A 16,916-nucleotide genomic window follows, 5' to 3' on the forward strand; every position below is an offset into this window, starting at 1 on the left:
AATGATCCTGAACACCTGGATTTTATAATCTTATGAACAAGAGTGCCAACAAATAATATAGACTATGGAAAGAAATAAATTGGGTGCTGTGATCTAGAATAAAGGGAGGGACATTCTATTGCGGAGGCAATCAAAAAATTACTTTGAAGAAAATGATATTTAAGCTGATAATGGCATTAATCTCATATTTGAAAGATGAGAAGAACTCAACCATGAAAGGAGTATGAAGAGCTTTTCAGGCATTGGAAATAGTTTTGTTTTGTTTTTTTGGTGCCAGGCACTTACCTACTGAGCTACGTGACGTAGCTCTTTTTATTTATTTCTCTGGAGACAGGGTCTTGCTAAATTGCTGAGGACCTCGTTAAACTGCTGAGGCTGGCTCTGAACTCACAATCCTCCTGCCTCAGTCTCCCAAGATGCTGGGGTTACAGGTGTGTGCCACCTTACCCAGCAGGCAATGGGAACAGTAAGCATAATGATCCTCTGGTGGATAAGAGGTTGATACTTCTAGGAAATGAAAGAAGAGCAGTATGACGTAATATTGTAAGTAAGGTAGAGATGGGAACAGATAGATGGAGAAAAGTGGTAGAGCAAGGAAAAAAACCACTCAGAAAAGTCATAGTAAAGGATTTTATTTTATTCTGAAGGTAAGCCACTTAATAAGACTTCAAGCATGTTCTAGTTAAGTAAGAAAATCATTTTTTCTTCTAAGTGGAGAATGGGTTGATCTCAGGAATAGAAGTGGACAGATTCCTTAGAAGTTGCTATGGTTTGTACCCATCAAAACTCAAGCTGAAATCTGATACCCAAAGTCACAGTGCTGAGAAGTGGTGAGACCTTTACAAGATAATTAGGTCATGGGGCTCTATTCTGAAGGATAGATTAATATCTTTTCTTGAGAGACTGGGTAAGGTTTCAAGGGCGACAGAAGAGTCTCATGGAACTGAATTAGTTACCAGAACATAAGGTTGTTAAAAAGCAAGATTACACCTAGTGTTTTTTTTTTTTTTTTTTTTCATTTTATTTTATTTTATTATTATTTTTTTTTTATTGTAAACAAATGGGATACATGTTATTTCTCTATATATGGCGTAAAGGCATACCATTTGTGTAATCATAAATTTACATACAGTAATGTTGTTTGATTCATTCTGTTATTTTTTCCCTTCCCCCCACCCCTCCCACCCTTCTTTACCCTCTATACAGTACTTCCTTCCTCCATACTTGCCCCCCTCCCTAACCCTAACACTAACCCTTCCCTCCCCCCCATTATATGCCATCCTCCACTTATTAGCGAGATCATTCGTCCTTTGGCTTTTTGAGATTGGCTTATCTCACTTAGCATGATATTCTCCAATTTTATCCATTTGCCTGCAAATGCCATAATTTTATCATTCTTTATGGCTGAGTAACATTCCATTGTATATATATACCACAGTTTCTTTATCCACTCATCAATTGAAGGGCATCTAGGTTGGTTCCACAGTCTGGCTATTGTGAATTGAGCAGCTATGAACATTGATGTGGCTGTATCTCTGTAGTATACTGATTTTAAGTCCTTTGGGTATAGGCCAAGGAGTGGGATAGCTGGGTCAAATGGAGGGTCCATTCCAAGTTTTCTAAGGAATCTGCACACTGCTTTCCAGAGTGGCTGCACTAATTTGCAGCCCCACCAGCAATGTATGAGTGTACCTTTCTCCCCACATCCTCGCCAACACCTGTTGTTGCTCGTATTCTTGATAATCGCCATTCTAATTGGGGTGAGATGGAATCTTAGAGTGGTTTTGATTTGCATTTCTCTTATTACTAGAGATGTTGAACATTTTTCCATATGTTTGTTGATTGCTTGTAGATCTTCTTCTGTGAAGTGTCTATTCATTTCCTTAGCCCATTTGTCGACTGGATTATTTGAATTCTTGGAGTAGAGTTTTTTGAGTTCATTATAGATTCTGGAGATTAGTGCTCTATCTGAAGTATGACTGGCAAAGATATTCTCCCACTCTGTAGGCTCTTTCTTCGCATTGCTGATAGTTTCCTTTGCTGAGAGAAAGCTTTTTAGTTTGAATCAAGCCCAGTGGTTGATTCTAGCTTTTATTTCTTATGCTATGGGAGTCCTGTTAAGGAAGTCTGATCCTAGACCAACAAGGTGAAGATTTGGACCTACTTTTTCTTCTATAAGATGAAGGGTCTCTGGTCTGATTCCGAGGTCCTTAATCCATTTTGAGTTGAGTTTCGTGCATGGTGAGAGATATGGGTTTAGTTTCATTCTGTTGCATATGGATTTCCAATTCTCCCAGCACCATTTGTTGAAGAGGCTATCTTTTCTCCATTGCATATTTTTGGCACCTTTGTCTAGTATGAGAAAATTGTATTTATTTGGGTTTGTGTCCGTGTCCTCTATTCTGTACCATTGATCTACCTTTCTATTTTGGTACCAAAACCATGCCGTTTTTGTTACTATTGCTTTGTAGTAGAGTTGAAGATCTGGTATTGCTATACCCCCTGCCTTCACTCTTCCTGCTAAGGATTGCTTTAGCTATTTTGGGTTTCTTATTCTTCCAGATGAATTTCACGATTGCTTGCTCTATTTCTGTAAGGTACGTCATTGGGATTTTAATTGGAATTGCATTGAATTTGTATAGCACTTTAGGTAGTATGGCCATTTTGACAATATTAATTCTTCCTATCCAAGAACATGGAAAATCTTTCCATCTTCTAAGGTGTTCTTTAATTTCTTTCTTTAGTGTTGTATAGTTCTCATTGTAGAGGTCTTTCACCTCTTTTGTGAGATTGATTCCCAAGTATTTTATTTTTTTCGAGGCTATTGGGAATGGGGTAGTTTTCCTAATTTCTCTTTCTGAAGATTCATCACTTATGTATAAAAATGCGTTGGATTTATGGGCATTGATCTTGTAACCTGCTACTTTACTGAATTCACTTATGAGTTCTAAGAGTTTTCTGGTGGAATTTCCAGGTTCCTCTAAATATATAATCATGTCATCAGCGAACAGGGATAGTTTGAGTTCTTCTTTTCCAATTCGTATCCCTTTAATTTCTTTGGTTTGTCTAATTGCTCTGGCCAGAGTCTCAAGAACGATGTTGAATAGAAGTGGTGAAAGAGGGCATGCCTGCCTTGTTCCAGTATTTAGGGGGAATGCTTTCAGTTTTTCACCATTTAGAATGATATTAGCCATGGGCTTAGCATAAATGGCCTTTACAATGTTAAGGAATGTTCCCACTATCCCTATTTTTTCTACTGTTTTGAGCATGAAGGGGTGCTGTATTTTATCAAATGCTTTTTCTGCATCTATTGAAATAATCATGTGATTCTTGACTTTAAGTCTATTAATATGGTGAATTACGTTTATTGATTTCCTGATGTTGAACCAACCTTGCATCCCTGGGATGAAACCCACTTGGTCATGGTGCACTATCTTTTTAATATGTTTTTGTATGCGATTTGCTAAAATTTTGTTGAGAATTTTTGCGTCGATGTTCATTAAGGATATTGGTCTGAAATTTTCTTTCCTTGATGAGTCTCTGTCTGGTTTAGGTATCAGTGTGATATTGGCTTCATAGAATGAGTTTGGGAGGGTTCCCTCCTCTTCTATTATATGGAATACTTTGAGAAGTATTGGAATGAGCTCTTCTTTAAAGGTTTTGTAGAACTCGGCTGAGAACCCATCTGGTCCCGGACTTTTCTTTGTTGGTAGGCTTTTGATGACTTCTTCTATTTCAGTACTTGAAATTGGTCTATTTAAATTGTTTATGTCCTCCTCGTTCAGTTTAGGCAATTCATATGTCTCTAGAAATCTGTTGATGATGTTGAAATTTTCTATTTTGTTGGAGTATAGATTTTCAAAATAGCTTCTAATTATTTAGGTTTTGTATTTCAATCCTGTCTGTTGTGATATTTCCTTGTTCATTCCGAATTTTAGTGATTTGGGTTTTCTCTCGTCTTCTCTCTGTTAGTGTGGCTAAAGGTTTATCAATTTTGTTTATTTTTTCAAAGGACCAACTATTTATTTTGTCAATTTTTTGTATTGTTTCTTTCATTTCAATTTCGCTGATTTCAGCTCTGAGTTTAACTATTTCCTGTCTTCTACTACTTTTGGTGCTGTTCTGTTCTTCTTTTTCTAGGGCTTTGAGCTGTAGTGTTAGGTCGTTTATTTGTTGAGTTTTACTTCTTTTATTAAATGTGCTCCATGAAATAAATTTCCCTCTAAGTACTGCTTTCATAGTGTCCCAGAGATTTTGATATGATGTTTCTTTGTTCTCATTTACCTCTAAGACTTTTTAAATTTCCTTCCTAATATCTTCTGTTATCCATTCATCATATAATAGCATATTGTTTAATCTCCAGATGTTGGAATAGTTTCTGTGTTTTACTCTTTCATTTATTTCTAACTTCAATCCATTATGATCTGATAGAATACATGCTAGTGTCTCTATCTTCTTGTATTTGCTAACATTAGCTTTGTGGCATAATATATGGTCTATTTTAGAGAAGGATCCATGTGCTGCTGAGAAGAAAGTGTATTCGCTCTTGGTTGGATGGTATATTCTATAAATGTCCGTTAAGTCTAAATTATTGATTGTGTTATTGAGATCTATGGTTTCTTTGTTCAATTTTTGTCTAGAAGATCTGTCCAGTGGTGAGAGAGGCGTGTTAAAATCACCTAGTATTATTGTGTTATGGTCTATTTGGTTTCTGAAATTGAGAAGGATTTGTTTGACATACATGGATGAGCCACTGTTTGGGGCATAGATGTTTATGATTGTTATATCTTGCTGATTTATGCTTCCCTTAAGCAGTATGAAATGACCTTCTTTATCCCTTCTGACTAACTTTGGCTTGAAGTCCACATTATCGGAAATGAGGATGGATACTCCAGCTTTTTTGCTGAGTCCATGGGCATGGTATGTTTTTCCCCATCCTTTCACCTTTAGTCTATGGGTATCTTTTTCTATGAGGTGAGTCTCTTGCAGGCAACATATTGTTGGATCTTTCTTTTTAATCCAATCTGCCAGTCTATGTCTTTTGATTGATGAATTCAGGCCATTAACATTCAGGGTTATTATAGAGATATGATTTGGTTTCCCGGTCATTTGGTTCATTTTTTAAATTTTATTTATTTATTTGTTTGACACAACTTGTTTCCTCCTTTATTTGACAATTCCTTTAGGATAATTCCTCCCTTTGCTGATTTGCTTCTTTGTTTTTCATCTCTTCCTCATGGAATATTTTGCTGAGAATGTTCTGTAATGCTGGCTTTCTTTTTGTAAATTCTTTTAGCTTTTGTTTATCATGGAAGGATTTTATTTCATCGTCAAATTTGAAGGTAAGTTTTGCTGGGTATAAGATTCTTGGTTGGCATCCATTTTCTTTCAGGGCTTGAAAAATGTTGTTCCAGGCCCTTCTAGCTTTTACGGTCTGGATTGAAAAATCTGCTGATATCCGTATTGGTTTCCCCCTGAATGTAATTTGGTTCTTTTCTCTCACAGCCTTTAAAATTCTGTCTTTATTTTGTATGTTAGGTATTTTCATTATAATGTGCCTTGGTGTGGGTCTGTTGTAATTTTGTGTATTTAGAGTCCTATAAGCCTCTTGATTTTCCATTTCATTCTTCAGATTTGGGAAATTTTCTGATATTATTTCATTGAATAAATTGTTCATTCCTTTGGCTTGTTTCTCTAGGCCTTCCTCAATCCCAATAATTCTTAAATTTGGCCTTTTCATGATATCCCAAAGTTCTTGTAGATTCTGTTCATGATTTATTACCATCTTCTCTGTTTGTTCAACTTTGTTTTCAAGGTTAAATATTTTGTCTTCAATGTCTGAGGTTCTGTCTTCCAGGTGTTCTATCCTATTGGATATGCTTTCTATGGAGTTCTTAATTTGGTTTATTGTTTCCTTCATGTCAAGGATTTCTGTTTGGTTTTTTTTCAATAACTCTAACTCTTTATTGAAATGATCTTTTGCTTCCTGTATTTGCTCTTTTAACTGTCGATTGGTGCGATCATTCAATGCTTGCATTTGCTCTTTCATCTCATCATTCAGTGCATGCATTTGCTCTTTCATCTCATCGTTCGCTTCTCTGATTATTTTAATTATGTACATTCTGAACTCCTTTTCTGTCATTTCTTCTGCCATGCTGTCATTGGGTTTTATTGATGTAACCTCTAGCTTTGTTTGCAGCATTTTCTTTCCTTGTTTTCTCATATTGTTCAGGTATTAGTGGACCGCTGAGATATTGCAGATTTCCTCTATTGACTTACAATGTCCCTGAAGATTTCTATATATATCCCCCCTTAGCCTTCAGTAGGCTGAAGTCTTGGAGGAAGTTGATAATGCGGTGCTCCACAAGGAAGCTGCCTCTCTAGGAGTGGTGGCCTTCAGGTGGGGTATAATCCCTGCTAGTGGGCAGAGGTGCCTCCACTTGTTGACCAATGGTCATCCAAAGGGGACCTAGGCTGCGGGCTGAGGCAAGGCCTGTTTGGGCCTGAGTCTCTGGTTTTACCGTCCATGTGGGGAAACCTCACCCGGCAGGGAAGACTCACCCGGTGGGGAGGTCTCGCTGGTCAGTTCCCTCCTAGAGGTTCCCCTCAATTTACAGCTACCGCCTGGGCTGGGCTGCCTTCCTCTGCAAAGTTCCCAGGGGCCCGGCCCTACCTCCTGGGCCTGGGAGCCTCACCCTTCGCAGATGAATCTCCTTAGGCTGCCCCTCCTCAGAGAATCTGCCCGCAGGCCTGGAACCTTCGCTCCACCCTAAGCCTGTCTCTGTGCGGCTCTTCCACCAAGAAGCCTCCTAGATCCTGGGACCCTGCTCTGCACCTAATCACCTGGCTATGCGGCCCCTCTTCTGAGCAGCCACCTGGGGCCCCGTACAATCGCTCTGAGTCCCAGAGACCCGCCACACGACTCTTCCTCCAGACAGCCGCCCAGTATTCCAGTGCGGTCACTAGGAGTCCAAGAAATTCACTGCGTGCCTCCACCTCCCACCAACCACCCGTAGCCCTGGGCAATCGATCACTCCGAGTCGAAGTGACCCTCCCCGTTCCTCCTCCTTCTCCAGATAACCCCCCGGGTGTTCAGGAGCGGTCGCTCTGAGTGGCTCTGAATCCAGGTGACCCGGTGCACGGGTCCTCCGGGCAACCGCCCGGAGCTCTGGTGCGGCCACTCAAGACCAAGCGACCCACCACGCTTCTCCTCCAGGCAGCCCCCCTGTGTTCAGGAGCTGTCACTTTAAGTCCAAACAATTCACCACTCGCCTTCTCCTCTGAGCAGCCGCCTGGAGCGCTAATGCAGTCACTGCGAGTCCGCCGAGCTCCTCCTCCTCCTCCTCCTACTCCTCAGGGCAGGCCCCGGGGTTCAGAAGTGGTCTGAGTCCAAACAGCTCGTCGTGCCGCTTCTCCTCTGGCAACCGCCTATAGCTCTGGTGTAGTCACTCTGAATCCAAGCGGCCACGCTCCTCCTCCTCCTCCTCCTCGTCGTCCTCAGGGCAGGCCCCGGTGTTCAGAAGCAGTCGTTCTGAGTCCAAACAGCTCGCTGTGGAGCTTCTCCTCCGGCAACCGCCTGTAGCTCTGGTGCAGTCACTCCGAATCCAAGCGGCCACGCTCCTTCTCCTCGTCCTCAGGGCAGGCCCCGGTGTCCTGAGTCCACACAGCTCTCCTCACCACTCCTCCCCTGGGCAGCCGCCGGAGCCCCAGTGGTTGCTCCGAGTCCCAGCGCTGTGCTGAGCGGCCTCCTTTACAGCGCTCCCAGTTGTCCAAGTTCACTGCTCCAGCGGGGGGAGGGGTGTCTCGCCGGCAGCTCTACTTCACAAAGTTCCCTGCATTCCAGGACCACCGTCCCATCCGGGACGCCTTCCCAACGGGTGAGAGTCACCTGGCTGCTTTGAGTTGGTCCCAAGTGTTTCAATATCTCCTCTTTTGAATCCTGAGTCCTGGAGCAACATGAAATGCAGCCACCCTCTAGGCCGCCATCTTGAAACCTCCTACACCTAGTGTTTTAATCCCTTTTGTACATATTTCTGCTATGTGATATCAACAGTTGGGAGGTCCTTACTGGAAGCTAAGTAGATGTCAGCATTATGCTATTAGATCTCCAGTACTGTGAACTAATAAAACTTTTAAGTCCCTCAGGCTCAAGTATTGTGTTATAACAATACGGATTGAGACAGAAGGTTCCTGTAGCAGACCAAAGAAAAGATAATGTTGGCAAAGACTTGAGGGATGGCAATGTAATTTGTATAGAAATAGGAGATATTCCAAGGAAGGCTATAACAGAATTTTGAGATAGACTGATGAGGGAGTTGAAGAATGAGAGAAATCAAGCAGAACTTTAGATAATTTTAACTTATTTGGTAAGCTCAATAACAGGGTTGTGAATGTTACTAGCACCCAAATACTAAGTGAAGTCTTGATGTTTTTCCCTTTTTTTTTTCGTACTAGGGATTAAACTCAGGGATGAACACTGAGTCAACATCTCCAATCCTTTTTATTTTTTATTTTGAGACAGGGTCTCACTACGTTGCTTAGGGTCTCACTAAGGCTGGTCTTGAATTTATAATCCTCTTCCCTCAGTCTCTTGAGTTACAGGAATTACAGGTATGTACCACCATGCCTGGCTTGATGTTTTTTCAAACAACAAAAAGATAAAACTTGGCTTGTTTTCAAGTAGACTGATGATGAGGAAAAGAAGTGAGTCCTCTTTTTTTGATACTGGGGATAAAACCCAAGTGTACCTAATTACTGAGCCATATATATATATATATATATTTTTTTTTTTTTTTTTTTCCATTTTTTTTAAGATAGGGTTTCATCAAGTTACTTAGGTTGGTTCTGAACTTTATTTTTTAATGTGTGTGTTTACTAAGGACTGAATCCAGTGACATTCTACTGTTAAACCATATCCTCACCCCTTATTTTCTGAGACAGGTTTGCTAGGTTGCCCAGGCTGGCCTTGAACTTGAGATTCTACTCTCTCAGGCTCCCGAGCTACTAGGATTTCAGATGGGTACAACGATGACTATATAAAATTTATCCCATTTTCACTCCTTGACTATCAAATAATGTGCAGAATTCTTTAGAGTAAGTATAAATTAAACAGTAAAGAGCCTGAATCTACTAGAGATAAAGAAATAAAAACAAAGACGACAAAGATGCATCCTTCAAATCCAAGAAATACCCTTTTGACTCAGCAATATATTGTGTGGTCTTACTACTCACCAACATGAATGGGGGCTGGGAATAATCCATATTCATGTTCTCCTGGAGTGTACTCTAGCTTCTCTTTCTTTAATTGGATCAATCGGCTCTTTGGGCTGTGATCAGAAAAGAACAGGAAACAGTCAAAGGCAATGAAATTTCTTCCTATGGTCAAATATAAACACATCACCTATCAAGGGTATTTATTCTAATGGTGATTTGGATCTTAAATGTGCTATTTGGGAAAAGGGTACTAAGTACTTTCATACACTTTTTTTTTTTTTAATACTGGGGTTTGAACCCAGGGGTGCTTCACTATGAGCCACCTACAATGCCATCCCTTTTTAGTTTTTATTTCCAGACAGAGTCTGGCTAAGTTGCTTAGGACCTTGCTAAGTTGCTGAGGCTGGCCTGGAATTTGCGATCCTTCTGCCTCAGTGAGTCTTTGGAAATATAGGCATGGACCACCATGCCCAGTGCGTTCATACACTTTTAAACAGTTATATTTCTGGAAATACCATAAAAAGATAAAGGCTCTTAAGTTTTCTCCAACAGTTTTTCAGAAGGAACCCAAACTTCAGATCTAATTATAATAATTACTATTATTTGGTTAATTTATAGTCTACAAGGAACTTTTATGAATTATCATTTATATCAGTACTATGAAACAATTAAAAGGTAATTCTGACTCTAGCTTAAGAGCATTAGAAATAGTCTAAGTGATTTGCCTTAATTTTAGTACTTGATAAGGAGATCGGAGATTAAAATTGCAGTTTCTTGCTCAGCTTTTATATACTATTCTCTTATTCCACCATGTTCCATAGGTTTGTCTTCTATTCATCCTACTAGTTTGTTTCCTAATGTTTAGTATGAAATCAAATCTCAAGAGATTTCATAAGTATATGAAAGGAAGGAAGAAAGAAGGAAATGAGAAAAAGAAATACAAAGGGAGTATCATTTGGGGGTATAGCTCAGGGGTAGTGCACTTGCCTAGCATGCACAAGAATGTGGGGGTCAGTCCTTAGCATTGCCAAAAAATAAGAGGAAGAAAGAGAACTCATGTATGATTTAGTTTATTTTGATATTTTGGTGATACTAGGGATTGAGCCCAGGCACCGGTGCAAATGCTCTTAAACAGAGGTACAGCCCCAGCCCTTTTAAAATTTTGTTTTAAGAGAGGTTTCTTGCTAAATTGCCCAGGCTGTCTTTGAACTGTTGATCCTTCTGTTTCCCAAGTAGTTGGGATTACAGATGGTCACTGCCTATTCGGTTCTATTATGATTCTACAGTGGCTTAAGTTAGTCCAAGCTAACATGTTATTTTCTATGGCTAAATTATAAACTGCCTTTAAAAACTTTATTTCTTGGCAGTACTAGGAATTAAGCCTATAGCTTCTCACATGGTGGGAGAGGCTATCTATCACTGAGCTACATTCCTAGCAATACCATACTGACTTTAAGATGAACAAGACTAGTCCATATTACTTAGCACTCATTCAGGTCTTGTTCTGAGTGCTGAGAAATAGTGGTAAAATATTCTTTTTTCCTCTTTTTTGGTACTGGGCATTGACCCTAGAGGGACTTTACCACTGAGCTGTATCACCAGTACTTTTTCATTATTCTGGGTATTGCTAAGATAGTAAGAATCTCACTAAATTGCTAATGGTCTCAAACTTGTGATCCTCCTGAGTCTGCCTCCCCAGTAGCTGGGATTATAGGTGTGTGCCACCCCATCTAGATTTATTTTAAAAAATAGCTTAGAATGTGTGGTTTCTGTTGATGGATGATTAAGATAAAGGACATAGCTGCCTTTTTTAATTTGGTGGTTTGTACTGGAGACTGAAAACTAAGCATTTTCTGGGGTATAGTGTTTATGTGCGACTATTAATTCAAATCACATGGGGGAAAACTTGGAATGAGGAGTAGCCATTTTAGACAGACTACAAATGACTTGTGGTTAAAGTTGTAAAAATGAAACTACTTGTTCTAGGTCCTCTAATAAGAGGACCCAATTAAGAATTTGGAATTTGATATATACTTGAACTTTGGAATTTTCCAGATAGTTGCTGAATAACACTAAGCCTTGCTCCCATACCTCATATAAGAAGGGTTTCTTTTGTTGAACACACCAGATTTTTAAAAATTTATTTTAAATAAATTTTATTTTATTTATTTTAAATAAATTTTAAAAATGCCACTATTCTTAGGAAACGCACACTGAAATATTTATGAGTAATAAATAGGCTAATGTGCCTACAATTTTTTAATCAAATGACATAAAAAAGTGCCTGTGTGTGTGCATGTGTGTGTGAATGCACACACAAGGTGAAAAAAGGAAGAAAATGAAAATCAGCAATTGATAAATTTGGTTGGAAGGTACACAATTTTTTTTTTTTTTTTTTAAAAACAGGGCCCAAGTGATCCTTCCATCTCAGTCTCGAGTAACTGCGACTACATGTGAGTGCTACTGTGTTCAGCCAAAAGTTTCTGAACAATATTGCAATCTTAAATTTATCATGGATGATTCATAATAACATAATAAATATGTCTTTTTAAATTTTTTTGGTGAAGATTGAACTGAGGGGTCTCACCATACTAGGTAAGTGCTCTTTCAACTAAGGTACACTCCTATCAACATATGATATGTTTTAATAAAATATTAAATGATTTTAACAACAAATTAATTTCCTTTGGTAACAATTATTTAAATTGATGTTTAAAGAAGTACAATTTTGGGGGCTGAGGTTGTGGCTCAGTGGTAGAACACTTGCCTAGCATGTGTGAGGTCCTGGATTCAATCCTCAGCACCATATATAAATAAGTGACTAAAATAAAGGTCTATTGACATCTTGAAAAAAAAAAAAAAAAAAAAAAGAAGTACAATTTTCTTGTGTACTTATTAATTATAGGAAAGATAGGACCAAAATCATACTGAATGGCAAGGAAAAATTATCTGAAGAGTTCAAAAACTGCTTGAGGGGAAAACACAATAAAAAATACTTGAGCCTAGTAGTACATGCCTGTAATCTCAGTGACTTGGGAGGCTGAGATAGAAGGCTCACAAGTTTGAGGTCAGACTTAACAACTTTATAAGACCCTGTATGAAAATAAAATATAAAAAGGGCTGAAGATGTAACTCAGCAGGGTAAGATGCCCTGGGTTAAAATTCCTAGTAACCACAAAAACAAAACAAAACAATACATAATAAACCGTAGTTAAAAAAAAAAAAAAATATATATATATATATATAAATATATATATATATATATATATTTATTTGAAGGGCTGGGGTTGAGCCTCAGTGCCAGAGCACTTGCCCAGCATATGTGAGGCACTGGGTTCGATTCTCAGGACCACATACCAAAAACAAAACAAAACAAAACAAAACAAAAAAAACCTAAATAAAATAAAATTATTATAAAAGATCCACTTTAAAAAAAAATAATGAAGTAAAATAAAGGTATAAAAAATTTGTAAGATTGTTATAATTTGAATCCAAAAGAGGCAGGATTATGACACAGATGCACTTAAATCCAATATAATGGAGTCAAAATGAGAACATATATATAAAAGCTTATTGTTACTGGCAAAGGAGAGTACAAACATAACTGATAATGCAATAAATGGTGATCAAGGAATTACTGTTTGGGACACATATATACAGGTACATAAATATGTGTGTGTGTATACACATAAAATATAAACATACCAAGAAAAAATTTGGCATTTACTCCATCTTGGGTGAATATAAAAATGATCTGTTACAGAGTGAGAGGGCTGATGCTGTTGTTAGCATTTAAGTTTCTTCTAAGATTTAAAATCACATATTATGTTTTAGGAATTCGGGCAGTTGATACTCTTAATATTTATTTATTTATTTTGCAGTGCTGGGGATCGAACCCAGGACCTCGTGCTTGCAAGGCAAGAACCCTACCGACTGAGCTATCTCCCCAGCCCTTCTCTTAATATCTAAAAGATGCTGCTAGACCCTACAGGGCATGCACACACAAGCTGCACAAAGCAATATCCTGGACAATAAAAGCACACAGTTTGGTGGAAGAAAACCATGAATGCAAATGCGTAGATAACATACTACAATATGATAAAACTTTTTTTTTTTTTTGTTACCAGGGATTGAACTCAGGGGCACTTGACCACTGAGCCACATCCCCAGTCCTACTTTGTATTTTATTTAGAGACAGGGCCTCACTGAGTTGCTTAGCAACTCACTTTTGCTGAGGTTGGCTTTGAGCTTGTGATCCTCCTGCCTCAGCCTCCCAAGTTGCTGGGATTACAAGAATGAGCCACATGATAAAACTCTTAATACTACTTTCTATAATGAGCCATTAAGTTTTACAAAAACCAAAAGGAACATAAAAGTAATTGCATCTAAAAGAAACTAAGGCTACTTTAACTTGAAGGAAGATTTCAGATCTTAAATTAAGGTCTGAAAGGATGAATGGGATTTAGGCAAGTGGGAAGAGGGAAGGCATACTCTGTAGACCCACCACCTAGGATAAAAACCAAGAGAAAAGGGTAGGATGAAGAAAATGGGAAAGTGATCAGATGTTATAGCTCAAGGAATAAATAAGGCCTGTGAATGGAGCTAAGACTAGAAAAATAGGATACATCAGATCCTTTACTATCCTTGGGATATTGTTTCCAAGAACTCTGGTAAATAAAAAAATCAGGCAGCTGAGGCAAAAGGATCACACACATTTGAGGACAGCTTCATTAACTCAGTGAGACTCTCAGCAACTTAGCAAGACTCTGTTGCAAAATAAAAAATAAAGGTCTGGGATTGGAGTTCAGTAGCAAAGCACCCCTGGATTCAATTCTCAGTACCAAGAAAAAGAAAAAGTTCATATTTTTACCATACTCTATTTTAAATCTTTTTTTTTTTTTTTTTTTTTTTTCTTTTCCCCCCTCTTTCTCCAAACCAGGGATTGAACCCAGAGGCACTTAACCATACTTTATAGACAGGGTCTCACTGAGCTGCTTAGGGCCTTGATAATTTGATGCATCTGACTTTGAACTTGTGATCCTCTTGTCTCAGCTTCCCAAACGGCTGGGATTACAGGTATGTATCACTGTGCTTGGCTAAAATCTTTTTATAGAGTACACTTTTTCTTATTAAAGTAAAAAAGCTTACAGTAAAACAACATGCCATGTTATGTTGGCAGCTTTCACATGTATCTCATGTTGAAATGCCTCTCTCGGTTGCATCATTTTCTTATGCTTGACTTGATCTCATCATATTTTTTCTCTTGATCCTATGGGCAAAAGGCTGAACCTAATTGTACATAGTATCCAAGATTATGTAATTATATTCTATGAGGTTCACACAAGAAAATGCACAATGCACAAAGATGCAGGCTGCTGTTAATGCCATGCACAACAATGTAACATATTTTTGCTGTATTGCTTTTGGTGCTGGTCTTGCACATACTAGGCTTTATTTTAAAGTTTGAGATGAACTCTCTTCAAGTTGCTCAGGCTAGCCTTGAATTTGGTAATCTTTCAGCCTCAATGTCCCAAATAGGTGAGATTATAGACATGTACCACTATGGCCTAATTCTGGTTTTGACAAAAATGAACTGTATATTTTCAGCAAATCAGTTAATATCTTATTGGCTTCAGTTTTCCCAACTATCAAAAATGAAGGATTAGGTGTAGAAGAATTGAGGCCATTTCTAGTTTTAAAATTTTCATATTGTGATTTTGCTTCAAGACAAGCATAGGAAAGCATGCAAGTCAGTATTCTCATGAGGTGGAAAAAAGACTTGAAATAAGTAATTTATAAGGAGGAAAAATTTATTTTGGTTCAGTTTCAGAGGTTTTAGTCCATGGTCACTCTTGGCCCTGTTCCTGTGGTGAAGACCTGGCTTAACTCATGATGGCCAGGAAGTAGAGAGAACAAGGCCTACGGTTTCAATATGCCTTTCTTGGGTGCAGTCCTCAATGTCCTAACTTGCTTCCACTAGACTCCACTTAATAATTCCATCATCTTCCAATAGAGCTGCAGGCTGGTAATTAAGCCTTTATCACAAGGGCCTTTATGATACAATTTTGAAAATTTTAGTACATAAATCAGTACATTAGTGATCACAAAAATGAAGTTTGTACAAATCAAGTGTGTTCAAGATCCTATGACAAATGTTATAGAACTCAAATGCTGGGCACAGGGGTGCAGGGCTATAATCCCAGCAGCTTGGGAGGCTGAGGCAGGAAAATCACAAGTTCAAAGTCAGTCTCAGCAGAAGCAAGGCACCCAGCAACTCAGTGAGATCCTGTATCTAAATAAAACACAAAATTAGGCTGGGGATGTGGCTCAGTGGTCAAGTGCTCCTGAGTTCAATCCCCTGTACTTTGTACAAACAAACCAACAGAACTCTGATAAACCATATAAAAGTACTGGGTGCTAGGGATATAGCTCAGTGGTAGAGTGCTTGCCTAGCATGTGTGAAGCCCCGAGTTCAATCCCCAACACCATCTGATTTGTTTAAAACAAAAAACAAAATTAAAAAAAAAAAAAAAAAAAAATCAAGGAACTAAATGAATGGGAAGATGTGATGTATTTAATCTTGGTTCCAGTTTCCTGGCAAATGTACAACTCCTAAAACCCATGAAACTGCCAGAGGGATAAGTGTTTCTTTTATATGGTATTGAGCTGACTGATGGCTGGCAGCCCCTAGGGAGCTTTAGGATGAGGTCACAGGATAAAGCAAGATAAGACTAGAGTGTTGGGACTTTTAGCTCACCCACTCAATGTTTATGGTAGGGACAGGGCAGGTTAAGTTGACCATCAATGGCCCATGATTGAATTAATCATGCCAATGTAATGAAGTCTTCATAAAAACAAAACAACTAAATCTGGAGAGCTCCTATATAACAGAACACATGGAGGTTATAGGAAGGTGGCACATCCTGAAATGGCATGAAGGTTCTGTGCCTCTTTCCACATACATGTCCTATATCTCATTTCACCTAGAGCCTTAGTATATCTTTTATAATAGTGATAAATATGTGTGATTTCCTGAGTTCTCATGCTAGCCAATTAAATAGGACCCAAGGAGGGAACTGTCAAAAACCTGATTAATAGCCAGTTTGTCAGAAATGTAGGTAAAACAACCTAGGGCTTGTAATTAGCAGCTCAAGTTGTGTGTGTGTGTCTGTCTCTGTCTCTCTCTTCTGGAACTGAATTCTCAATCTGTGGGATTAGACTCTATCTCCTGGCAGACAGTGTCAGAGATGAATTGAATTTGAGGGTACCCAGCTGGTAACCAGTGAAGATCTGTAGGATTTCCAGGCAGGGATAAATCCCGATGCATTTTGTTGACCAGAAGTCAGAGAGACGTCTGCATTGTGAACATACAACAAAAGAAAGTGAGTTTGTTTTCTGATACCCTTAGAAGAGATATCCCATGTTCATGAACAGAAATAATCAGTATCATAAAGATATTCATTCTCAATAATACAGTCTTCCCTTTATGTAAACACAATCCCAGTCAAAATCTTGGCAAGTCACTTTGGGATGTTGACAATCTGTAAAATTTATATAGAGATTTGAAGATCCAGAAAAAGCTAACAAATCTCATGAAAAAAAGGGCAAAGGACCTGAACAAATAACTCAACAAAGACAGAGCTGGGCATGGTCACATAGGTTTGTTATTCCACTGAAGGATCAAAAGTGTGAGGACAGCCTCA

The 16,916-nt window shown here is 38.6% G+C and overlaps 1 protein-coding gene across 4 annotated transcripts in view; it reads right to left on the bottom strand.

Annotated features, from left to right (window-relative positions):
• ASH1L (ASH1 like histone lysine methyltransferase) overlaps positions 1–16,916 on the bottom strand; it is a 134,321-nt gene that overhangs the window by 64,836 nt on the left and 52,569 nt on the right. For all 4 annotated transcript variants that reach the window (XM_079104115.1, XM_079104116.1, XM_079104117.1 and 1 more), the window contains one exon: positions 9,232–9,326. In XM_079104115.1, coding sequence (XP_078960241.1) covers positions 9,232–9,326 — 95 coding nt within the window. The remainder of the gene's footprint in view (positions 1–9,231; positions 9,327–16,916) is intronic.

Source organism: Sciurus vulgaris (assembly GCF_902686455.1).
Source record: "Sciurus vulgaris genome assembly, chromosome: 1".
NCBI classification, from domain to species: Eukaryota; Metazoa; Chordata; class Mammalia; order Rodentia; family Sciuridae; genus Sciurus; species Sciurus vulgaris.